This window comes from Erpetoichthys calabaricus, chromosome 2, assembly GCF_900747795.2.
Source record: "Erpetoichthys calabaricus chromosome 2, fErpCal1.3, whole genome shotgun sequence".
In the NCBI taxonomy this organism is placed as follows: domain Eukaryota; kingdom Metazoa; phylum Chordata; class Cladistia; order Polypteriformes; family Polypteridae; genus Erpetoichthys; species Erpetoichthys calabaricus.
The window spans coordinates 186,965,785-186,992,646 of NC_041395.2; the positions used below are offsets into that span (position 1 = coordinate 186,965,785).

General features: G+C 39.5%; 1 protein-coding gene across 1 annotated transcript in view; it reads right to left on the minus strand.

Moving 5' to 3' along the window:
* LOC114645495 (CD151 antigen-like) overlaps window positions 1-26,862 on the minus strand; it is a 155,486-nt gene that overhangs the window by 13,045 nt on the left and 115,579 nt on the right. The window contains exon 6 of the mRNA XM_051922063.1: window positions 4,986-5,144. Within this exon, the coding sequence (XP_051778023.1) occupies window positions 4,986-5,144 (159 nt within the window). The remainder of the gene's footprint in view (window positions 1-4,985; window positions 5,145-26,862) is intronic.

Here is a 26,862-nt window from a genome sequence, read left to right on the forward strand (position 1 = left end):
AAACATCATCATCCCTATATGGAAAGGGAAGGGTGATAGTGTGGATTGTCGCAACTACAGGGGCAAAACACTGCATTTGGTGCCAGGCAAGGTCCTTGCTAGGGTCATACTCAATAGGATCAATGATCACTTGCTCACCTACCAGCAACCGGAGCAGTCTGGTTTTACACTTAAGAACTCTACCATCGACCACATCCTGACACTGAGGGTTCTCATGAAGTGCAAATGAGAATATCAGCAGTTTCTTCGCAGCCTTTGTTGATTTTCGTAAAGCGTTCGACTCGGTTGATAAGCTACCCTGTGGGACATCCTGACCCTTTGCGGGATCCCCTCAAGGTTGTTGGATATCATGGCCGGCCTGTACTCTGGCACTGTGAGTGCTGTGCAGCGTGGAGACAGAACCTCTGTGCTTTTCCCAGTCGATTCTGGGGTTTGTCAGGAGTGTGTTCCTGCTCCTTATCTGTTCAATGCTTGTATGGACTGGGTGTTGGGTAAGGTCATGGGGTCCAGCGGCTGTGGGCGAAGAAAGATTTACTGATCTCGACTATACTAACAATGCTGTGATCTTCATGGAGTCAATGGAGGCTCTGATTGGGGTTCTTGAGAGACTGAGCGAGGAGTCCGAGTGTCTGGGCCAGCGAATGTCCTGGATAAAAACCAAGAAACAGGCATTTAATGAACTCTTAGGCACAGCCATCAGCCGTGTGTCTGTCTGCAGAGAGAGTGTCAACCTTATCAAGAGGTTTACTTACCTCAGCATTGACATTCATGTCTCTGGTGATTCTTCCTATGAAGTCAGTAGACGGATTGGGAGAGCAGGAGGGGTGATGAGGTTGCTGGAAAGGGGTGTATGGTACTCTTCATATCTATGCAAAAGGACGAAGGTCCAAGTCTTAGAGTCCTGGTGCTTCCTGTCATGCTATATAGTTACGAGATATGGACGCTTATAAAGTGACCTCAGACAAAGACTGGACTCCTTTGGTACTGTGTCTCTTTGGAGAATTCTTGGGTACCACTGGTTTGACTTTGTGTGAAATAAACAGTTGCTTGCAGAGTCCCGAATGAGGCATATTACCTGCACTGTGGGGGAGCATCAGTTACAGCACTATGGCCAAGTGGCACAATTTCCAGAGGGTAATCTGGCTAACAGGATCATCATTGTTGAGGACTCGAGTGGCTGGACCAGGCTAAGGGGACATACATGTAACATCTGGCTGCAGCAAATAGATGGTCATTTCCGGAGGGTGGGACTGGACCGCATATCTGCCTGGGGGGTTGGCAACCTTGATCCCAAGCTGTTTCTCCGTGTGGTGGGTGCGACAACATGCTGTACGACTGCATGCTCCTCAACCTGACCTGACCTGCAATGGTCAGTATATTAAAACAGTCATATTTACGACTTTGTTCCATATTCTTTGCATGCAATCACTGCTTGAAGTCTGCGATCACAGACATCACCAGGTGCCAAGTATTTTCTGTGGTGATGCTCTGCTAAGCCTCTAATTCAGCCATCTTCTGCTTGTTTCGGGGGTTTGTCCCCTTAAGATTTCTCTTATATGCATATGGAAGGCACACTCAGTTGGATTTAAATTGAGTGACTGGCTTGGTAATTCAAAAATCTTACAAATTTTTAGCTTTGAAAAACTTCTGTGTCGACTTTAGCATTATGTTTGGGATCATTATCTTGTTGTAGGATGAAATGCTGTCCAATGAGTTTGGAGGTATTTAATGGCACTTCTGCAAAGAAGATGTTTTTATACAACTCAGAATTCATTAGGCAACATGTAACTGCTATCAGCAGTTCCATCATCAATGAAGAGAAGTGTGCCAGTACCTGCCAGCCAAACATGCCCAAGCCATAACATACCCAGCACCATGTTTATCAGATGAGGTGATATGATTTGGATCTTGGGCAGTTCCTTTTTGTCTCCACACTTTTCACTTGACATCATTATGCTACAGGCTCTCTTTGTCTCGTCTGTCCCCAAGACCATTTTCCAGAACTCTGCAGGCTCTTAAGTACTTTTTTTGCAAACCTGGCTCTCCTGTTTTTGCGGCTAACTGGTGGTTTGCATCTTGCAGTGTGGTATCTGTATTTCTGTTCATGTAGTCTCCAACACATCTGCCTCCTGAAAAATGTTTCTGATTTGTTATACAGGCGTTTGTGTTTTTTTTCTTTACCATAGTGAGGATTCTTCGGTCATCAGCAGTGGAGGTCTTCCTTGGTCTACCAGTTCCTTTGCCATTACTGATCTCAAAAGTGCGTTCCTTTTTCTTAAAGATATTCCACACAGTTGATTTAGGTAATCCTAAGGTTTTATCAATGTCTCTAATGGTTTTATTCTTATTTTTCGGCCTTATAATGGCTTCTTTGATTTTCATTGGCACTACTCTTGTCCTGATGTTAAACAATGGCAACTACAGACTCTAAAGATAGGCTGTAAGTAGAAACAAGCCTAGGTATCTTATGCCTGACACTAATGAAGCAGTGAAACACATGTGAGTAGTCAGAAACACCTGTGATGCCAATTCTCCCAAACATAATAAGCTAAAAAGAAAAAAAACTAAAAAATTGAAAGATTTTTGAATGGCCAAGCCAGTCACCTGATTTAAATCCAGTTGAGCATGCCTTCCATATGCTGAAGAGAAATCTTATAGAGATAAGCCATGAAAAAAGCAGGAGTTGAAAATGGCTACATCAGAGGCTTGCCAGAGCATCGCTACAGAAGATACTCTGCACCCGGTGATGTCTATGAAAGCAGTCATTGCATGCAAAGGATATGCAACAAAGTACTAAATATGACTGCTTTAATATACTGATGACTGCTTTAATATACTGACAATTGCCATGTCAGAAAAATTATGGAGCCCTAAAATGGGGGGACCATGTAGAAAAAGTGTTGTAATTTCTATATAGTGTGACCAAAATGAATGTAAATACCCTGAAATTAAAGTCTGCAATGTATGCTTTAATCATGTCTGAATTGCTCGATGCTGCTATTTAAGTATTAGCCACAGTTACTTTCAAACACTTGATAAATCTTTTTCAAGCTTTGCCAAAATTTTTTGCTAGGGCTGCTGCTATTTTTAATACATACAAATGATTTGGATAGGAATATAAATAACAAGCTGGTTAAGTTTGCACATGATACCAAGCTAGGTGGACTGACAGATAATATAAAATCCACTGAATCATTACAGAGGGACTTGGACAGCATACAGACTTCGGCAGATTTGTGGCAAATGAAATTTAACACTAGAATCTCTGAAGCTTACAATTTTTTTTGTTGTAACTGACCTCCTTAAATTTTCCTGACATATGCCAAGAAGCTTGTAGCTCCTTATCACTGCACTCATAGCCTGCTTTTGTTTTGCAAATGTGTGGATTATGCAGCCTGTTACACCCCCCACCTGGTCAGATGAAAGGAATCACCCTGCTTCAATCCTCACAGCTGAAGTCTGTGTTGAAGTGTTTATCTGGTGATGTGTTTGTAAAGAATTTATATAGCTAATGAAATACCATGATTTGAAATACATACATTTCATGCGTGTTCCGTGTCTACAGCGATCTGTGTAAATACTGTATAGCAGGGGTCCCCAACCCCAGGTCTGCGGCCCCAGGCCGCGAGAGAACTGCCGGCAACGGTGACTCACTCAGACTTTTCAGAACACTTGGCGGGTGGGGTTTTGCAGCGGCGCAGAGAGAGGAGAGAGACTGAGGTGAGAGTATTACAACAAAGTATTTTGATGGTCCTGACAGTTTCCTCATATGACACAAGTCTATAGAAATCTCGTTACTACGAAGTACATTCGGCAGATACTTTCATTACAATGAAGTGACTTTGAAATGCTTGAATGAATCATCCACAGAGCAGTTAGATCTGTGGTCGCAGCTCAGATGTGCACACTTGCACAACGATCCCCAAATAGAAACATTGTAAAAAAAAAAAATTCTTTCTTTGAACTTTCCTTGTACTGGTTTTTTTTTTGCTGTTTTTGTTTTCTGTGGTTTTCAGCGATACCTTTTGCTTATTGCTTGTCAACATCTGAAAAACATCCATTGGAATTTAACTCACTGTCACCCTCCTATAGAAACGGCAGACACGAAAAAACGATAACAGTGTTAATGTTTGTGATGTGCAATCTGTTGGAATGACAAATGCAATGCATATGTCTTTGTTATATGCAAAAAAAGAAGAAAAATCTCGGGTTGCAAACGTATGCGAACTGCTTAATAACTTAATAATAATAGAAATGTAATGTAAATTGTGTATAAAACTGCCCTACGAACCCACCCTGAATCCTCATCTTGAATTAATAGATTTGTTTCTTTATATTCAGTTTTATTCTTGGCCTCTTGAACATTATTATTAAATAATAATAGCTGCTAACTTACTTTAAAATGAGTTCTGCAAGAACACAGGGACATAGTTGGAAACTTAAGGGTAAATTTCATACCAATATTGGTAAATTTTTCTTCACACATAGAACCATAGACACATGGAATATGTTAAGTAGCAGCATAGTAGACAATAGAATTTTAAGAGCCTTAAAAAAAAAAAAGCTAGATGTTATTTTTGAAGAATTAAGTGGGTAGGAATTTAGGAGATTTGTTGGGCCCAGTGCCTGTTCTTGTCCAGACTGTTCCAATGTTCTAATGTATACCCATCACCAAATTTCAATCAAATCATTCATAATATTTTTGCAATTTTGGGGTATTTAGTTTTTCTATTGTTGTGTTTTTAACCCTAAATATTAATATATTTACATATAAACAGGATATGTTTTCGTTGATGAATGAGTCACTTTTGCATATATATACACACACACACACATTGCACACACAGACACACACTATACATATATGTTTCTCTTATTTACCAATATTTAATTCGCTACCCCAATCTTACACATACAACTTCATATTCATCATCTTAATTTTAAATTAACATGAAAGAAAAGAGAGAAAAATGCAAGAGTCTGACCTCAACTTTGTAAATGTTGGATGGATGATCACGCTTTCCACAGGCCTCTGTGACAGTCTTACAGCAGCTGTCTGGCACCTTGTGTCCTTCAAAACCTGGCTGCTCAAGCCACCGGCTGTCCTTCCAGTCCATAGAGTTGTTGCTGCCACAGCACTTAAACTGGAAATCAATTAAAAAAGAAAAAAAAATGAGAATCATTAAATGCTGTCACACATTTATGTTCAGAGGCGTTTATCATGGGCTTTTAAACAGGCAAGCAATACTTTATGTTGGGTTTACAAAAGTATAGAAAATGTATACACTGCAAAGTAGAACAACAATGTAATATGTTAATATAATTTCATAAAGTTTAGAATTTTTATGAAGATTTTAATGCCTCATTTCATGTTATCTTCACATTTTCACATTACATTTATTCATACATCATAAATGTTTTCTGAAATGTATGTAGATTTCCAAGTTTTAAAACACTAACATGGCGGTGTATATCAATTAGGGAATCCATTCCCGGGAAAATCGGGAATCCCGCATTTCATTCCCGGGAATCCTGGGCTCCCGGGATGACACAGTGCACGGGCATCTCACATGTGAACGGTTTTAGAACGACCAACATTTATCTATAATAATAAAAGGCAAAGCCCTCACTGACTGACTGACTGACTGACTCACTCACTCACTGACTGACTCACTCATCACTAATTCTCCAACTTCCCGTGTAGGTGGAAGGCTGAAATTTGGCAGGCTCATTCCTTACAGCTTACTTACAAAAGTTAGGCAGGTTTCATTTCGAAATTCAAAGCGTAATGGTCATAACTGGAACATATTTTTTGTCCATACACTGTAATGGAGGAGGCGGAGTCACGTATCGCGTCATCACGCCTCCTACGTAATCACGTGAACTAAAAACAAGGAAGACATTTACAGCACGAGTCACACGCGGGAACGAAGGTAAATGACGTTAATTTTTGACTGTCTTTTAATACTGTGTAAGCATACATATTAACACATGTGCAATTAAACGTGTGCATTTACGGGGTGATTTCTCAGGCTTAAAAGCTCACCTTTTATCAAACGCGGGAAGAAAGGTAACTGACGTTGTTCACTGTCTTTTAATACTGTGTAACCATACATATTAACACATTTCCAATTAAACGTGTGCATTTACGGGGTGATTTCTCAGGTTTAAAAGCTCGCCTTTTACTAAAAAGGTAAATGCAAAACTATTTTCAATCAGTTTATTGAAACGCTCCTGTTAAGGATTGCAATAACATATTCGCAAGATAAAAGAACGAAGTAGGGGGAAATGGAGGAACAGCCGCAAACAGCGAAGAGCAAAAAATTAATTAAACAATTGAGAACGGAGCGAGTTAAGCATACAAGCATGTTCATAAGGGAAACAAAGCACGGTGTAAAACGTAAGTTTAAATTAAGTTTATAGAAACGCTCCCGCTGCGGATTGCAATAACATATTCGCGAGATAAAAGTTTAATGAGAAGACACGAGGTATAAACGAACCACACGCCGTGGCGCAACGTTAGGGGCAACAGTTTCAACCATTCTATGATCTGCTTCTCGCAACTGAAAGACGGCACATGGCGGATGTTAGCCGACTTGCTGACCGCAACGTTAGGGGCTTCAACTATGGCGCTGACGCCACATCTCAGTGCCAACACTTTGCAGACTGTACTTAAAAGACACGCCCTCCTCACTGGACAGTTAAAAACACCAATCAAACTAACGATGACATCAAGTATTACCCAATCAAAAGTACGAAAGGAGGCATCTTCATAAAATGCGTGTGGGATGATTTGCATGAGACGCTGCTTTAAAAAAAAATTATAAAAAAAATACGGGATAAATCCCGTCCAGTATTGATTCAAAACGGGACACGCAATTTCATTCTCAAACGCGGCACGATTCCGTATTTTAAAGGACGGGTGGCAACCCTACACTGCCAGGTAACCACCCATACAATCAGATTGTGATTCAGACTAGGAATGCAATGAATGTAATTACCCCGATCTACATACAAGGCGAAAGTCTTGCAACATTCAAAGATGATGGTTTGGGATAACTACACCATACAACATAAAAGAGCTTATGAAGCCTTGAACCGAAAAAAGCAAGATCTCAGAGATCGTAAAAAAAAAAATAGGAGGTAATGTCGTTTTACTCGCTGTACATTTTACTCAAACATTACCAGTTATTCCACGAGGGAGACCAGCAGATGAACTCAACGCGTGTTTAAAATCCATGCTTCTCCCACGCTCGGTTATATGTCGCGTGTTCTCGGGTAGGTGCACCAAAAAATGTATACATTTAAGCATGTAATGGGCAAACAAAAAATGAGGTATACCCGAAGGCACTGCAGTAGTACTTAATGTAACTTTACTTCTTAAATGTTAATGTTTTACTGTTTAATAATTTATACGCTTCTTATATGTTGTTCAAATTCTTTTATCAAAATACCACTGACAGCGCAATGCACGATAACATGGAGTGAATACACCATACGCATCCGCCCACGGCTGCCCTGCTCTGCGCAGATAGGAGTTGATTCTACAATAAAATAAAATAAAGATAAAAAGAGTAAAACAATCATCACCCATAAAGCGTGTGTGTGTGTATATATGTGTATATATATATGTTGATATGTGGATGTGTATATGTATATATATATATATATATGTAGATATGTATATATATATGTGTATATGTATATGTATATATATGTTTATATGTGTGTGTGTGTATTTTATATATATAAAACACAGCAACACTCATAACAATGACAACACAATTACATTGACAATCATGTTACCTTATTTTTAAAATGTTTCCTTTACTTTTTCATAACCTCTTTAACACACTACTTCTCCGCTGCGAAGCGCGGGTATTTTGCTAGTTTTTAATAAAACTACTGCAATATGTTGACACAAATAAAAGACTAACCTTATCTACAAGCATTTCATGCTGTCATAAGTGTACATGTATCTTTAGTTGCGGTAATAATAGCCTAGAAAGCACAACGTGTCCAGTGTGTGGTCGTCCAGGCAAGAGCGCACCTTCTTGCAGACTAGTACGCCAACCGCTGAGAAAGCACACTCTGCCTCCACTGAAGTAGGCGGCACAGTCATCAGATACTGATACACTTGTTTTTAACAACGCCCGTGCTTGCCATTGCTCTGAAACACTGTCATTTCAGCTTTTCATGAATCCAGTTTCTTGTCATCATTCTGTGATGGCAAGTTTCTTGGCACAGATAATGTGGATGCAACAGATTGACGCATTGCAATTTCAAGTTGCTGTTCAAAGCTGTTGTCTGATGAAGTGCAAGCTGCAGCAATGGCACCGCCTTAATTATTTTCAACTATAACTCTTATTTCTTGATTGATTTTTACACGCTATATATGCGAGCTTGGCCATTCCCGGTTTCCTGGGAATTACAGCAGTTTCTTTCCCGGGAATGTGGGAATGAAAAATGTTCAGGGAGCCCGGGAATGGATTCCCTAATATCAATGTACAATAAAGACAAAAAAAAATGTAAGTTAAATGACACCCTAATCAGCTACCTTCTAACTTCTGGACGCTACATTGGGACAAAGTTGCTATTAGATAACCAAACAAGCTTGATGGACTGAATGATATCTTCTCATTTGTCAAACTTCTGTTATTCTTATGTTCTTATCTAAATCACCTATAGTGCATTCAAGTAGCTTAAACTGATTGGCTAACTCAAGTTCCTTTTTTACATTGGCACTACATAGTTATAAATTAGGCTATATAGATTATCCAAAATGAATACAAGTTATTTGTCACGATTAGTTCTCAGAATAATAACAGCAATTTTACTACCTTTTACTACTAATACGCAAAAACTTAATTTGGATTAATGCAACTTCCATATGCTCAGTATACCCTGATAACTCATGTGTTGGAATGATTGCTCAGAAGTTCTGGTTTTCACGGTTTAACTACTCTGAGGCACATTACAAAAATAAAATTTCTGCTGAGTATGTAAGTCCCAAGTATCTCATCACAGACTTTCTTGAAACTAGCTGTTGACTGGACTTCCTGAACCTTGAAGACAGCATAATAATGCTTTTAAAGAGATAGCATGGTGTTGTTTTGACAAGCTGTATTTATGTCCACTGCATAAGGGGAAGTGAGCATTGTGTTTTCAGTGCCATACGAGGCACGATGTTCTCCCTTTTCCTGCCCCTTCCTCTTGCTGATGAAGCCTGAACAAGACAGCCTGAACATCAGCAAGCATCACCTAAAGATCACAGCCAGCCTTCTAAATTTAACTTGTTGTGAACTTTACAAGAAAAATGACACAAGTTTATATTATGATCATCTAGTTAACATCTGGCAAATCTACTGTCACATGCAGGCACCAATGAGCTTCAAAGAGGTGTACTTTAACTGGTTCATGGAATTGGTCTGTGGTTCAGATCAGCAGACAATGCCACCTTTCTTCAAAAACTACCGAGCTTAAAAGAAAAAACTGAGAGATTCCAATTGTGCAAGGTTTAGTCAGTCTCTCACTCAAAAACTGTGCATTACCTTTAAAGACATACAGTATTAAAAGCAGTTTAGTTATGACATTGCACTAGAAAAAGCAGTCATTCTCTAATGAAAGACATAAAAGTATCATAAAAGAATCAGATAAAAACTGAAACCCTTTATTCATTATTGAGAACCAATGAGAAGGCAAGCAAAATAACACCTTTTATTGGCTAAATGAACAGATTACAATAAGTAAGCTTTCGAGACATCTAAGGTCTCTTCTTCAGGCAATATGTATTTGTAATCTGTACAGTTAATCAATAAAAGGTGTAATTTTTCTTAACTTCTCATTGCATCCATAATGGCTAACATGGTACAATATCCTACTATTACGGAGAACCAGAAACAATTTCCCAGCTAATTCTGAAAAAAAAGTCAAGAGTTACATTTTGGACTTTACTTTTAAAGACAAATTAAATGAAGGGCAGTACAATTACGCCAGAAAAAAAAAATTGTCTGTTAAGTTTATCTGAAAATCAATATAAAGGAAGAAGAAACATACTTTAACATCAGGCATACTGGAAACAATATTTTAACATTAGGATTAATTTATGGAATTTAAAAAGGGGGGTAGGGTTGGTGGAGGGATTCAGGGGATGGAGCCTTAGGGTTTATCCTTAGGAAAAAAATATTAAAATTGGGGTTGCAGGCTTTAATTAACATTAGGAGCACATTTTAAGTGTTTTTAATACTAGAATTGAAGTAGAGAAAGGGAATACTTAGTCTAAAGAAGAGCTGGACAACTCTTCAGTTAGACTAAGACTAAGAGGCCTGTACTGGAGCCTTTAGGAAGCTGAACAGTATCAATGGAATTTTGTTTATAGTCTTGTGTATTTTTATGTTGTGGTATCCACTTGTCACTCCCTTGCTCAGATTACTTATTGCCATAATTATCAGGTCTGACCTAGTTTGGAAAATAATGAATCACTACTTTGACCAAAATATTTACAACCTGGGCATAGCACACTTAAGATTATGAACAGTACAATAATAAACCATGACTGGTGAAGTCTGCAATGAAATGACGGTAGCCAATCCTGGTTCATTTTTCTGCAATTAGAAGAATTTTTTTTGTGTTTAAAAGAACATGCCATTTAATTAGATGCTCTATTCCATGTCATTATTAAATGATTTGTTGACAAGACAGAAATAAATATCCTTAAGTCCTTCCCTTTTTTCATTACATATTTAGAAAGAAATAAAAGACCTATAGCTTGAGAAAGTAAAAAAAACAAAACACAAAAATGGCTGAAAATAGCACAAAGATTGTTGGGTAGCTGTTAGAATAAACACATATGATAAGAGGCTTGATGGAGCATAGATGAAGAACAACAAAGCTGCAGGTCTTTCAAACTGCATTGACAGTGTGTTACAAAATATAAAAAGAAAATAAACAGACAATGGACTTTAAGAACTTCTTTAATGGGAAAACTGAAAATGTAACATCCCAGATTTTACCATCACATTGCAAATTGCATACTAGCTTGGCATACCCTGTCTTGCCTTGCATATATCACTTTTGAAACTTTAATTTGGTAACGGAACAGGAAGTCTATTTTAATTTCTAAAATGAAAACTACTAATTGTTCCTTCAACCCAGTACCAACGTAAAAAAAGCTCAACAGATGGTTCTGACAACACCCATTCTTGGCATTATCAATAGCTCACTACTCAGCAACACAGTTCCTGATCCACTAAAAGTGCCAGTTATCTAGCAATTACTTAAAAAGTCAGACCTAAACCAAGAAACATTTAATAATTATACAGTAATCCCTCCTCCATCGCGGGGGTTGCGTTCCAGAGCCACCCGTGAAATAAGAAAATCCGCGAAGTAGAAACCATATGTTTATACGGTTATTTTTATATTGTCATGCTTGGGTCACAGATTTGCGCAGAAACACAGGAGGTTGTAGAGAGACAGGAACGTTATTCAAACACTGCAAACAAACATTTGTCTCTTTTTCAAAAGTTTAAACTGTGCTCCATGACAAGACAGAGATGACAGTTCCGTCTCACAATTAAAAGAATGCAAACATATCTTCCTCTTCAAAGGAAACAGAGAGTAAAGCAAACAAATCAATAGAGCTGTTTGGCTTTAAGTATGCGAAGCACCGCCGGTACAAAGCTGTTGAAGGCGGCAGCTCACACCCCCTCCGTCAGGAGCAGGGAGAGAGAGAGGGAGAGAGAGAGAGAGAGAGAGAGAGAGAGAGAGAAACAAAGTCAAAAATCAATACGTGCCCTTTGAGCTTTTAAGTATGCGAAGCACCGTGCAGCATACTTAAAAGCTGCACACAGAAGGTAGCAACGTGAAGATAATCTTTCAGCATTTTTAGATGAGCGTCTGTATCGTCTAGGTGTGCGAACAGCCCCCCTGCTCACACCCCCTACGTCAGGATCACAGATAGTCAGCGCAAGAGAGAGAGAAAGAAAAGTAAGTTGGGTAGCTTCTCAGCCATCTGCCAATAGCGTCCCTTGTATGAAATCAACTGGGCAAACCAACTGAGGAAGCATGTACCAGAAATTAAAAAACCCATTGTCCTCAGAAATCCGCGAACCAGCAAAAAATCCGCGATATATATTTAAATATGCTTACATATAAAATCCGCGATAGAGTGAAGCCGCAAAAGGCGAAGCGCAATATAGCGAGGGATCACTGTACACCAATTTCAAATTTTTCCTTTCTCTCTAAAACACTTGAAAAAGTAGTCGGAAATCAGCTTCTCTCTCACCTAACTGATTGTAATTTATTTGAAACATTTCAGTCTGGCTTCTGCACCAGTCATATATTAACATTATATATACACAGAAACAGCACTAACACGTGTTGTAACCATCATTTTGATATCCTCCGATGAAGGAAAAATTCTTTGTTAGATTTTTGTGTAGCTTTTGATACCATTGACCATTTTATTAAACTACACAAGCTGTAAATTGACATTGGGCTCACGGGCACTTTCCTTGCCTGGTTTAGTTCTTATTTATCAAATCGATTCCAGGATGTACAGAAATGTGCTGACAGTATTCTATCATTATACACAGAAGTGAGCTATGGTGTCCCGCAAGGCTCAGTACTGGGACCTTTACTGCTCTCACTGTACATGCTTCCACTGGGAACTATCATCAGAAAACATAACATTAATTGTCACTCATACACAGATAACACCTTTCGTTTAGGCCAAGTGACACTTTTCTGATGTTGTCCTTAATTAGATGTGCTAGTAAGTTAAAGGAGTGGATGGATGAGAACAACTTGTCTTTGGACAAAGATAAAACAGAAATTTAAATTATTGGAGGGAAGGATGCTGATCACAACAATATTTTGTTGTTATTTAACTTAGCTGGAATCACCATTAGTTTTACTGAATCAGCCTGCAATCTAGGCGTTATCATTGACACTAGCATGTCATTTAAAGCACAGTTTTATCCACCTTAAAAATGTTGGAAAATTAAGGTGTTTTCTAAATATGCAGTATTTAATAAAGTATCTATCTATCTACTGTTTCAAGAATTAGTACAAGAACATGGAAGTATGAATACATAACTCCAGGGCTTAAATCCTTATACTGGCTCCCTTTCAAGTTTAAGGCAAATTTCAAAATCCTAGTTTTAACATATAAGGCCTTAAATAGCCAAGGCCCTGCTTATTTATCTGCACTTAAAATTACTTATAAACCAGAGCAAATATTAAGATCAAGATGCCAGCCTGCTTATGAGTCCAAGAAATACTAAAATAATAGTGAGAGGTTGAACTTTTAGATAGGTTCAGTCTCAGCTTTGAATTCTAGGCTGTGTATTTTTATATATGTCAGTTTAATATACCCTGAGTAGAGCTGCTGATTAGCTGTGCATACGACATCTCTGTTGTTAGTTATTATTACTAAAATATAAGTAATGCAATATTTATTGTCTTTTCCTAACCCCCCTCTATTCTGTTTATTCTTCTCTGTATTCTCATGTGAAAATTGGTGCCATTGCTCTACTGCCAAGTTGTTGGCCTGCCTATGTACTGTAAAAGTCATCTATACTAATAAAAGGCAAAGCCCTCACTGACTGACTGACTGACTGACTCATCACTAATTCTCCAACTTCCCGTGTAGGTAGAAGGCTGAAATTTGGCAGGCTCATTCCTTACGGCTTACTTACAAAAGTTAGGCAGGTTTCATTTCGAAATTCTACGCGTAATGGTCATAACTGGAACCTGTTTGACTGACTCACTCATCACTAATTCTCCAACTTCCCGTGTAGGTAGAAGGCTGAAATTTGGCAGGCTCATTCCTTACAGCTTACTTACAAAAGTTAGGCAGGTTTCATTTCGAAATTCTACGCGTAATGGTCATAACTGGAACCTGTTTTTTGTCCATATACTCTAATGGACGAGGCGGAGTCACGTATTGCGTCATCACGTATTACGCCTCCTACGTAATCACGTGAACTGAAAACGAGGAAGAGATTTACAGCACAAGTCAAACGTGGGAACGAAGGTAAATGACGTTAATTGTTGACTGTCTTTTAATACTGTGTAATTGTTGAGTGTCTTTTAATACTGTGTAAGCATACATATTAACACATGTGCAATTAAACGTGTGCATTTACGGGGTGATTTTTCAGGCTTAAAAGCTCGCCTTTTATTAAAAAGGTAAATGCAAACTCTTTTCATTCTGAAGGGCACAAACCACGTTAGATTTCAGCCATTAAACACGCAAAAATGTCAGTACACCAGATAAATAAGCGCAACATATTATCAGTTGTATTGTATGCTTACAATACATATAGAAATGTGTTAATCGTTAACTAATATTATGGGATGGTGTTTTTCGACTCGTGCCTTGATTTAAACGATTGCATGTCTTGGTGGGTTTGCGTAGCTTATTGTCAATATCTTTACACCTCTTCTTAAGACTTAATTTAAAAAGGTTTTCTTTTCTTCTTAATTAAAATTTAAAAGCAATACTTCACCGCTGCAAAGCCCCTCTAGGGCTGACATCCGAGGTTCGATTACCGTAAGCGAGTGCAGTGAGTGTGTACGCCTGATGAGCCAAGAATAAGGGGGAAAGACGTGTCGCATACTCTTTGCATTATTTGACAGTAAACTATTTTCATCCATTCTATGATCTGCTTCTCATAACTGAAGGCACCGTGGCTGATGTTACCTGACTTGCTGGCCAACCATAAGCGTTACCTGGTAGGTAACCACCCACTCACTTCACTCCCTTATGGGAATCGAACCTCGGACGTCAGCGCTAGAGGCGAAGCCCCTAAAATTGCGCCACGGCGTGTGGTTCGTTTATTTGACAGCATGTAGATCGGGGTAATTACATTCACGGCATTCGTAGTCTGATTCACAATCTGATTGTATGGGTGGTTACCTACCAGGTAACGCTTATGGTTAGCCAGAAAGTCAGCTCGAAGTGATCACTCGAGTGAAGGCAGCTTCACAAAAAATCAAATCCTTAACAAACTGTTATTGGTATATTTTCCCTCAATTTTAAAAGGTTTTCTTTTCTTCTTAATAAAAATTTAAAAGCAGTACTTCGCCGGTGCGAAGCGCGGGGATTTGAGCGACTGACGCATACAGACATATTCATGAGTGCAGGTACTTCAGAAAGAAAGCATCGTGTAAACCTAAACTTTAAATTAAGTTCATAGACCTACAAAAGGTTGCCATTGATTTGAGGCAAGATTGCTTTTCTCCTGTACAACTATACGTTGCATTCTTAACAGTAAGCTTGCACAGCTTGGTCATATTACAACCTGAGTGCTGAACTGACAACGTCGTATACAAACAGAACTATAACAATTGTAATAAACAAACAAAAAAAAAAGCGAAGAACCCTTGGATTTAATAAAAAGGCTCCTTCCTTGGCGAAGCAAGGAAAAAGGAAGACCTTATATGGCGTTCGTTTATAAAACAGCGGAAAAGCTGTGTTAAGGCTGCTTCACAAAAAAACAGATCCTTAACAAATTGCTATTGGGATATTTTCCCTCAATTTAAAAAAGCTTTTCTTCTTAATAAAAATTTAAAAGCAGTACTTCGCGGGGATTTATATATATATATATATATATATAGATATATATATATATATATATATATATAGATGTATATATAGATATACATATATATATAGATATACATATATAGATATAGATATATATATATAGATATAGATATATATATATATATATATATATATATATATATATATATATATGTATGTCTATATATAGATATAGATATATATATATATATATATATGTAAGCTTATAAGCACTGCCTTACTTCTCTTTAAGAAAGGAAGATGTAATGATACTTGATTTAAACGATTCCATGTCTTGGTCGGTTTGCGTAGCTTATTGTCAATATCTTTACACCTGTTTTTAAGACTTATTGACTGAAACGGGCTTTCACAAAAAAAGTTAGGGCTTTGCTACAGGATACACCCTCCACAAGTTAAGCAAGTAAAAATAAAAGTGTATATTTCTGTTTTATTTAAACCTTTTAAGTTTGTATGCATAGCCCCATTTGGCTGTTTCAGTTTTTTTTTTTTCTTTCTTCAGTAATATTAAATCTCCTTAAAGAAAAACAACATATGCATTTTACTTTTTTTGTATCTCTTTAGTAATATTTTAGTGTAAAAGGATAACCAGTATTTAAACCTTTAATGTTACTTTATAAAGTTATTTTACACAATGTTGAAAAATTAATAAGAAAGCTACATATTTTGGCAGCTGCTGCTTTAATTTTCAATGAAATGAAAAAAGCTCTCCAAGAGAAAACCTCAATGAAGAAGAAACAGTTTGCACTATCTAAAAAGGAGAAACCCTCATTTATAAAGGTTTGCTGCAGATGACTTGACTGAAAATAAATTAATACTTCCTATGTGTATAATACATATTTATCTTTTTGACTTATGCCTTTATTCCAGCAACTTGCAACATCTGAGGTACAATTTGTTACATTACTTTTGTTTTTTGCAGCACAGGCAGGTGAAGTGACTTCCTCAGGGTCACACAGTGGTGTCGGTACCAGGATTTGAACTGACAAGCTCCGGGTTTGCTGAAAAATTACTGAAGAAAGAAAAAAAACGAAAACGGGCAAATAGGGCTATGCATACAAATGTCCATCCATTATCCAACCCGCTACATCCTAAATACAGGAGGCAATAAGTAGATATGTATATATACAGTATATATATATATATATATATATATATATATACAGTAATCCCTCCTCCATCGCGGGGGTTGCGTTCCAGAGCCACCCGTGAAATAAGAAAATCCGCGAAGTAGAAACCATATGTTTATACGGTTATTTTTATATTGTCATGCTTGGGTCACAGATTTGCGCAGAAACACAGGAGGTTGTAGAGAGACAGGAACGTTATTCAAACACTGCAAACAAACATTTGTCTCTTTTTCAAAAGTTTAAACTGTGCTCCATGACAAGACAGAGATGACAGTTCCGTCTCACAATTAAAAGAATGCAAACATATCTTCCTCTTCAAAGGAGCAAACAAATCAATAGAGCTGTTTGCTTTTAAGTATGCGAAGCACCGCGGCACAAAGCTGTTGAAGGCAGCAGCTCACACCCCCTCCGTCAGGAGCAGAGAGAGAGAGAGAGAGAGAGAGACAGATAAAAAAATCAATACGTGCCCTTCGTGCTTTTAAGTATGCGAAGCACCGTGCTGCATGTCGCTTCATGAAGCAGCTGCACAGAAGGTAGCCAACGTGAAGATAATCTTTCAGCATTTTTAGACGAGCGTCCGTATCGTCTAGGTGTGCGAACAGCCCCCCTGCTCAATCCCCCTACGTCAGGATCAGAAAAAGTCAGCGCAAGAGAGAGAGAGAGAGAGAGAGAGAAAAGTAAGCTGGGTAGCTTCTCAGCCATCTGCCAATAGCGTCCCTTGTATGAAATCAACTGGGCAAACCAACTGAGGAGCATGTACCAGAAATTAAAAGACCCATTGTCCTCAGAAACCTGCGAAGCCGCGAAAAATCCGCGATATATATTTAAATATGCTTACATATAAAATCCGCGATAGAGTGAAGCCGCGAAAGGCGAACCGCAATATAGCGAGGGATCACTGTATGTGAATATGTATGTATGTATATAAGTATGTCTATATTTATATGTATATATATATATATGTAGATATGTAAATTTGTATATGTATATATATATGTATATGTGGATGTGTATATGTATATACTGTAATCCCTCCTCCATCGCGGGGGTTGCGTTCCAGAGCCACCCGCGAAATAAGAAAATCCGCGAAGTAGAAACCATATGTTTATACGGTTATTTTTATATTGTCATGCTTGGGTCACAGATTTGCGCAGAAACACAGGAGGTTGTAGAGAGACAGGAACGTTATTCAAACACTGCAAACAAACATTTGTCTCTTTTTCAAAAGTTTAAACTGTGCTCCATGACAAGACAGAGATGACAGTTCTGTCTCACAATTAAAAGAATGCAAACATATCTTCCTCTTCAAAGGAGTGCGTGTCAGGAGCAAAGCATGTCAGAAAGAGATAGGAAAGCAAACAAATCAATAGGGCTGTTTGGCTTTTAAGTATGCGAAGCACCGCGGCACAAAGTTGTTGAAGGCGACAGCTCACACCCCCTCCGTCAGGAGCAGAGAAAGAGAGAGAGAGAGACAGAGTTTGTTTTTCAATCAAAAATCAATACGTGCCCTTCGAGCTTTTAAGTATGCAAAGCACCGTGCAGCATGTCGCTTCAGGAAGCAGCTGCACAGAAGGTAGCAACGTGAAGATAATCTTTCAGCATTTTTAGACGAGCGTCCGTATAGTCTAGGTGTGCGAACAGCCCCCCTGCTCAATCCCCCTACGTCAGGATCAGAGAAAGTCAGCGCAAGAGAGAGAGAGAGAAAAGTAAGCTGGGTAGTTTCTCAGCCATCTGCCAATAGCGTCCCTTGTATGAAATCAACTGGGCAAACCAACTGAGGAAGCATGTACCAGAAATTAAAAGACCCATTGTCCGCAGAAATCCGAGAACCAGCAAAAAATCCGCGATATATATTTAAATATGCTTACATATAAAATCCGTGATGGAGTGAAGCCGCGAAAGGCGAAGCGCGATATAGCGAGGGATTACTGTATATGTATATGTAGATATGTGTATATGTAGATATGTATATATATGTATATATGTTTATGTATATATATATGTTTACATAACCTCTTTAACACACTACTTCTCCGCTGCGAAGCGCAGGTATTTTGCTAGTATATATATATATATATATATATATATATATATATATATATATATATACACACAGTATTTATATATATATATATATATATATACACAGTATATATATATATATATATATATATATACACACAGTATATATATATATATATATATATATATATATATATATATATATATATACACACATATACAGTATATATATATATATGTGAATGTATGTATGTATATATGTATGTCTATATATATATATATATATATGTAGATATGTAAATTTGTATATGTATATATATGTTTATGTGGATGTGTATATGTGTATATACGTATGTATATGTAGATATGTGTATATGTAGATATGTATATATATATGTATATGTATATATATGTTTATGTGTGTGTGTGTGTGTGTATATTATATATATATATATATATATATATATATATATATATAAATATATATAAAAGACAGCAACACTCATAACAATGACAACACAATTACATTGACAATCATGTTACGTTATTTTTAAAATGTTTCCTTTTTTTTTTTCATAACCTCTTTAACACACTACTTCTCCGCTGCGAAGCGCGGGTATTTTGCTAGTCTCTGATAAAGGAGTACTGAAATCATTGGGTAGAAGGGTCCTTTTATCAGATTGGCCAGCCCAGCACTGGCTCAGATGTAGAATGGCTAAAAGGAGGGGATGTGGTTAGTTGGCTGAGGTCTCCGGGTCTCTGACTGTGCCTGGCTTGCCTGACACCTTTTCTGTAATCTGAAAGTGGTTCTACAATTAGCTGATGAACAACTACTGTTGTTTATCACTCATGTTAATTATTGTATACTTTGTAGGCGTATTTGAATAAATCTGTATTATGATATGTGACAATTCTGTATTTAGTGAGTGGTATAATCTATTTTTGCATTTTGCCTTGAGAATTGTAGTAGCACTCTGAGCATGTATTTGGTGAGGAGCATTGTGCAAGAACTATTTTGTACTATTGTATTGTATTTCTAAGGTGGCAATGATAGATTGACCACCTAGATCTGTGAAGAGGATTACTTGTGTTCTGTTGTATGTATGATGTCAAAGCCGCACTGACAAAATAATAGCAGAGACACAGGGTTGTATATATTATATTTGGAATTATGCATTTTATGACCTGTATAGAACATTTCGGAAAACATTGTGGCACGGTTGCAACATTATTCATATTCATTCACATGCCTTCTTGCAGTTGTAATCAGTGACTGCATGTCCCCCCAATCCTCCCACCCAAAATCTTGCCAGTCTCCACATTGTTGTACGGTGTTGCTTCTTTTGTACTCCAGGACATGCAGAGGAAAGAATAGTACAGAGAGGTCAGTTCAGCGCTATATGCAGTCATCAAATTCAAATGTTCACACACACGCAAGGACCGTCCTTCCTACATTTACGACATATGTACCGTGGTGTTTCTTCAAAGTTCTTCGAACTTTGTCGTCACTTCTTACTAGAAAAGGCGAGAGAAAAAGAAAAAGAGGATGCAACATCGACAAGCTTCTGTTCCAAGACTGCCGCTTCCCCAGCAAACTGAGTCAGTGTCAGGTACCCTTTCAATGTAATAGGAACCAAAGCATAGAGAGAAATGTGCACATTGCAATAGGTACACATGTCGTAAATGTAGGAAGGACGGTTCTTACGTGTGTGTGAACTTTTAACATTTGAATTTGATGATTGCAGGTAGCGCTGAACGGACCTCTCTGTACTATTCTATCCTCTGCATGTCCTGGAGTACAAAAGAAACACCACCGTACAGCAACATGTGGAGACTGGCAAGATTGGGGAAAAAAAACGCCACACGGTCACAACCTTGTCTGTTGTCTCAGTGTATACTCCGACCGTGGTGAGTGATGTCTTGGCGAGGGAGACATTTTATTCGCAGCTTCGCTCGCTGGTTGAAGGGTGCCCACGAGGTGACACTCCTCTGGTCATGGGTGACTTCAATGCAGCCACTGGCACTGACAGGGCTGGCTATGAGGATTGTCCAAGTCCCCATGGGTCTGGTGACCATGGTAAAAGTGGCTCCATGTTGACTTTGCAAAAGGTCAGGGCTGCGAACCGCTGGATCCTGGTTCCAGCGCCCACAACCGCATTGTTGGACTTGGTACTCCAATATTGGCGGTGCGGTGAAGGAGATCGATCACATCCTCGTGGGCAGACACTGGAAGCTCTCACACAACTGCTTTGTCTAAAGAAGTGCCCAGTTTTTAAATTCTAACCACAGACTTATTGTTGCTACTCTTAGGATCCAGCTTAGGTCCAGTAGGTTACCACCTACTAGGAAAATGAGCCTGGACTTGGCAAGACTCCAAGATCAGGCTGTGTCTGATGAGTCTGCACGCAGTTTATGTGAGGAACTTGCAGATTTGAGTGCAACTGCCGATCCTAATGTAATGTGGGAGACCTTCCGTGACAAGGCCCTGAAGGTTGCTGAGGGTTGTGTTGGTGTTCCCAGAAGGAGGTGTTTCATCTTGCAGGGCACTCTGGACATCATTAAGAGGATTCGCAGTGCACGGCTCAATGGCAACTCTGGTCTGTACTGGGAAGTGAGAAGGATGGCTGCAAGGGCTCTGAGGCCAGATAAACAGTCGTTTGTTAGAGGAATCTGTGAGCAAGTGACATCTAGCGACCCATGTCCTGCTTACAGAGGAATTGAAGCATTACGCACATCTGGATTTGTTCCTTGGAGAGTTGCATTCAGGGCAGCTGATGGATAGTACTTATGGATGACACTGCAGTTGTGACCCGCTGGGCTGGCTACTTTGAGCAGTTGTTCCAAGTTGATCCTCCAGCTAGGAAGTTGGATATCTCTGGGTCCACGGTCCTTGAGGCTGGTCCTCCAATTAGCTGTGAAGCACCCAATCTCACTGAGATTGCACAGGTGGTGAACCAGCTGAGGGGAGGAAAGGCTGCAGGGATCTGTGGTATCCAGGGTGAACTTCTCCAGGCTAGTGGTAAGGCTGTCTTCTTGGAATTGCAAGCAGTCTTTGGTTCTATTTGGGAGACTCGCATCATCCCAACTAACTGGAAAATTATTGAGGTCACTGGAAAAGGTTGTGTAGCTCTCCCGATATCTATGCAAAAGGGCAAAGGTCCAAGTCTTTAGAGTCCTGGTGCTTCCTGTCTTGCTATATGGTTGTGAGACATGGACACTATGCAGTGACCTGAGACGAAGACTGGACTCCTTTGGTACTGTGTCTCTCTGGAAAATCCTTGGGTACCGTTGGTTTGACTTTGTGTCAAATGAGCGGTTGCTCATGGAGTCCCCATATGGAGGTACATCACCTGCATTGTGAGGGAGCGTCAGTTACGGCACTACGGCCATGTGGCGCGTTTCCCCGAGGGTGATCCAGCTTCTAAGATCCTCATTGTTGGGGACCCGAGTGGCTTGACCAGCCCAAGGTGTCGCCCACGTAATATCTGGCTGCAGCAGATAGAGGGTCATTTCTGGAGGTTGGGACTGGACCGCCTGTCTGCATGGGGGGGTTGCCAACCGGGATCCCGAGTTGTTTCGTCGTGTAATGGGTGTGGCAACACACTGTACCAGTGCATGCTCCCCAACTTGACTTGACTTGTCACTGATTACAAGCGCAAGATGGTATGTCTCGATGCATGCTAAATAATCCAGGTAAGGAAATTCTAGAAAGTTGATTCTGTTCATCTGGACATAGTTTTTTCCGAGGGAGATACGTTACATTACTCATCCAAGTGACTTCCTCAGTCTCAGTTGACTTCAGGTTTCTCCATTCTTATAAACAGTACTTTTGCATAATGACCGCAACTAGCACCATTGACTAACAATGGGCCGTTTGATCAAGTTGGAGAAACCTGCAGTCAACTGAGACTGAGGAAGTCACTTGGATGAGTGATGTAACGCAAAATGGTATGCGTAAGAATATGAATAATATGAATAATGTTGCATCCGTGCCACAATGTTTTCTGAAATATACTATACAGGTCATAAAATGAATAATTCCAAATATCATATATACATACCTGTGTCTCTGTTTTTTTGTCAGTGCGGCTTTGACATGATGGACCATAAGGTGCATACTAATTCAGCCTGAGCAGGAACACTTAAAACTTAATAAAAAAAAATCCAGTGACAGTGAGATACGAATAAGGCAGATTCACCAGTGTTTTGTGTGTCAGCTTTTATCCACCCACATCAGAAAATGTCTAGTTCCATTGTCTCAAAACACTACTCACACCTACAGTTATTCCCAGTTTCAAATAAAAGCTAACAGTATCAGATTCCTGAGGGGGCGGTAGTATGTATTGCGATCGTGACTGAGAGAATAAAAGTGAAAAAAACGCTATCTTTTACAAGTACTACTGTATAAATGTACGCCGGCTGTTATAGACGCAAACCAAATGTATGTGTTTATTGTATAATATTAACAATAAGAGCAGATCACTACTCAAAACAGTAAATATAGGAGGAAGTCAGAATCGAACAGGGGGACTCTTGATTACAGTCAGCAATTCTTACCGCTGCGCCACGGAAACTGTTGTATCATCCTTGAACCTTATATGAAAGTGTTTATTTGATCTTTGGACTTCTGGCTTCACACATTATGTAGTTTATGCCTACATTTTGTCATTTATTACTAAAATATGAAAACCGTTTCGGTTTTAACAATGTGTTTACACAGATTATTGTAGAAATGGAACACACATGAAATATATGTGTTCCAAATAATCTATTATTTCCACTGTAAAACTCCAGCACTTCACTCCCAGATAATCAAGGCATGAGCTGGGGGAACTCTGTAGCGGTGGGGGGATGGAATATTAGGCTGCTTGCTGCTTGTCTTGATCGGCACATTTATAACACAAGAGACACTGATGGAGAGGTGCGAAGGGATTTAAGGTGTGCCGGATTTATAAGTTTTTTCGTAGTGTTTTGGTAATTCTAGTGTTAAGAGGAAATAGATGATATGGGTTGTTGAAATGGACTTCACACATACTGGCGGGCAGCACATGGTTCTGGGAGAAATTTTTAACTGTTTGGAGACGGACAGTGTAATTTGTACACTATGCTTGAGTACAATATTTTAACAAATAGACTTCAGGGAAAGCATGGGGTGACTGGAAAGAGAACCGTCTCAAATGACTTTTGAACCAGAAATCTCTTATCAATTCAGCCACAAAACAATCATTTGAATGGTTTGTTCAAAACACTAACAGAATCTAAACAAATACATGAAGACAGAGAAGGACTTATGCAGTAAAACAAATGACCCTTGACAATGTAAAGATTTTAAAAGATAATGTTTTGACGGCTATGAAAATAAATTCTTCTGTGTTGGCAGCCGAGAGGCCTCATTTATAAAACCTTCCCACACAAAAGTTGAGATTTATAAAAGAAAACTTGACAGAAGAACTTTTTATATATTATGGCAACTCTGACCTATGCATACACACCTTTTCAGAGAAATTGGGAAATGACAACATCCTTCATCAAGTAGAGAAATGCATCCAAACCAGCTAAATGATGACTCACCTGCATAATAATTAATACTAGCAAGCTGTTATTTTAATGTGTGTGTTGATCAGGCAGCATAATGTTATCCAAAGCTTCTCCAGACCCTTTCAAATCTGTCACATGTACTCAGGGTGAACCTCCTCTCATCTGTGAAAAGCACAGGGTGCCAGTGGTTGACCTGCCAATTCTTGTATTCTATGGCAAATGCCAATTGAGCTCCACGGTGCCGGGCAGTGAGCACAGGGCCCACTAGAGGATGTCGGGCCCTCAGGCCACCCTCATGAAGTTTGTTTCTAATTGTTTGGTCAGAGACATTCACACCAGTAGCTTGCTGGTGGTCGTTTTGTAGGGTTCTGGCAGAGCTCATCCTGTTCCTCCTTGCCCAAAGGAGCAGATTCCAGTCCTGCTGATGGGTTAAGGACCTTCTACGGACCTGTCCAGCTCTCCTAGAGTAAACTGCCTGTCTCCTGGAATCTCCTCCATGCCCTTGAGACTGTGCTGGGAGACACAGTAAACTTTCTGGCAATGGCACATATTGATGTGCCATCCTGGAGAAGTTGGACTACCTGTGCAACTTCTGTAGGGTCCAGGTATCGCCTCATGCTACCAGTAGTGACACTGACCATAGCCAAATGCAAAACTAGTGCAAAAACAGATGGAAAAGATGAGGAGGGAAAAATGTCAGTGGCTCCCACCTGTTAAATCATTCTTGTTTTGGGGGTCGTCTTATTGTTGCACCTCTAGTGCACCTGTTGTTAATTTCATTAACACCAAAGCAGCTGAAACTGATTAACAACCCCCTCTGCTACTTAACTGACCAGATCAATATCCCCGAAGTTTCATTGACTTGATGCTATACTCTGATTAAAAAGTGTTCCTTTAATTTTTTTGAGTAGTATGTATAAAAATGAAAATGTTTTATTGAGTCATGAAGTAAACTTCATAAATGTATCCATAACAACAGAAATGTACGGAATTAAGAAATTTCACACTGGCAATGCCATATCATGTGCACCGTTTAAGTGAGCTGGCACATAGGTAATCAGCCTATGCTGTGGAAGATCAAATAATGCTTTTGCTACAAAGCTTGAAGGCCTTGGATGCTTCTTTGGAAAAACCCAGTGACAAGCCAGTAGCTTGAGTGCATACTAAGACAGCAAGTTTAATGTCTTTACATGGCATTTAACACAATGTCTAATCGCAACTGCTGGGGAATTTATTTGAAGTTGTGTCCAGAATTTGCTGTTTGCTGCTTACTTGGAAGAGCCAAGGCCTTGGCTGCATTCGATTTTACCTCCTGGTGCTGTTGAGTGAGATGCTTGTGAATAATAGTGGTATTAACTCAATACTTGACTTTACTGTGGCAAATTTTGCATATGGCTGTAATCCTCTCAAGTTTTCCATTTTCTTTGTGAAATCAAAAGTGAGTCCAGCCTTTAGATTTAAATTATGTTGGGGCTACATAAATCTGGTAACAACCTTGATCAGTAATATTCTCATCTTGCACTGTTTTCAGGGCACATGTTCTGTCAGCAAAATGCATCTGTTTGCAGCAATCATGTATACACAAATTAACAGCAGCAGCATAAATGAATGTCTATATATATAATTCACTAAGCCGCCGACAAGTAGCCACCCATGGAAAGCACGCCAGAAGGGTCGTGGATTCACTAAACCGCCGACAAGTAAGATGCCAATGGCGCACACAGGAAGGAGCCACGCCCACCATCTCTAAGACCATTGGATACGACAACTCGCAGAGCCACGCCCACCAACTCGGACGTGACAACTCGGAAAAAACGCCGTCATTTATGTTTGTCTGTGCTACAGTACACATGCACCTCTGAGCCACGTTGACTTTTCGGTTACGACGCACGACTGCGTGCATCATAGCAAACTGTTTTACATGCTACATACAGCAATTCACATCCGCGACAAACATGCGTCTTCTTAGATGGTCCTGCAGGAACACGGAAAACGTTTCCCCGCCCACCAACACTTCTTATCCCCGACTGACGTCCACCACATCCGCGACAAACATGCGTCTTCTTAGATGGTTCTGCAGGAACACGGAAGACGTTTCCCTGCCCACCAACACTCCTTTTTCCCCGGCCCGCGTCTACCCTCGCTCTCTAGGCATTCACACTGCCTGCTCATGTGCCCGGACACAAAAACTCACCGACCACCCAGTTAGTCCCTTTTGTCTGTGCTAGGAGTCCACATGCACCTCTGAGCCACGTTGACTTTTCATTATTCTTTTCGGTTACGACACCCGACCGCGTCCACCATCGAAAATCATGGGAAAGGAACAACGAGGCCCCGCCCAGAAACTCTACCCCTCCTCCCATGTGATCGGGAACGCACCTCAGAGCACTGCCCGCCAACTCGAACAGCTCATCAAACACATACTCACTCGCTTTGCTCTGTGCTGCTGTCCAAATCCAGCTGTGAGCCATGTTGACTGTTCTTTTGCCCTCCTTGGCTACCGCTTCAAATGTATTTCATGGAAACAACACTTCTTTCAATGTTATAGAAATTCCTGCATCAGGT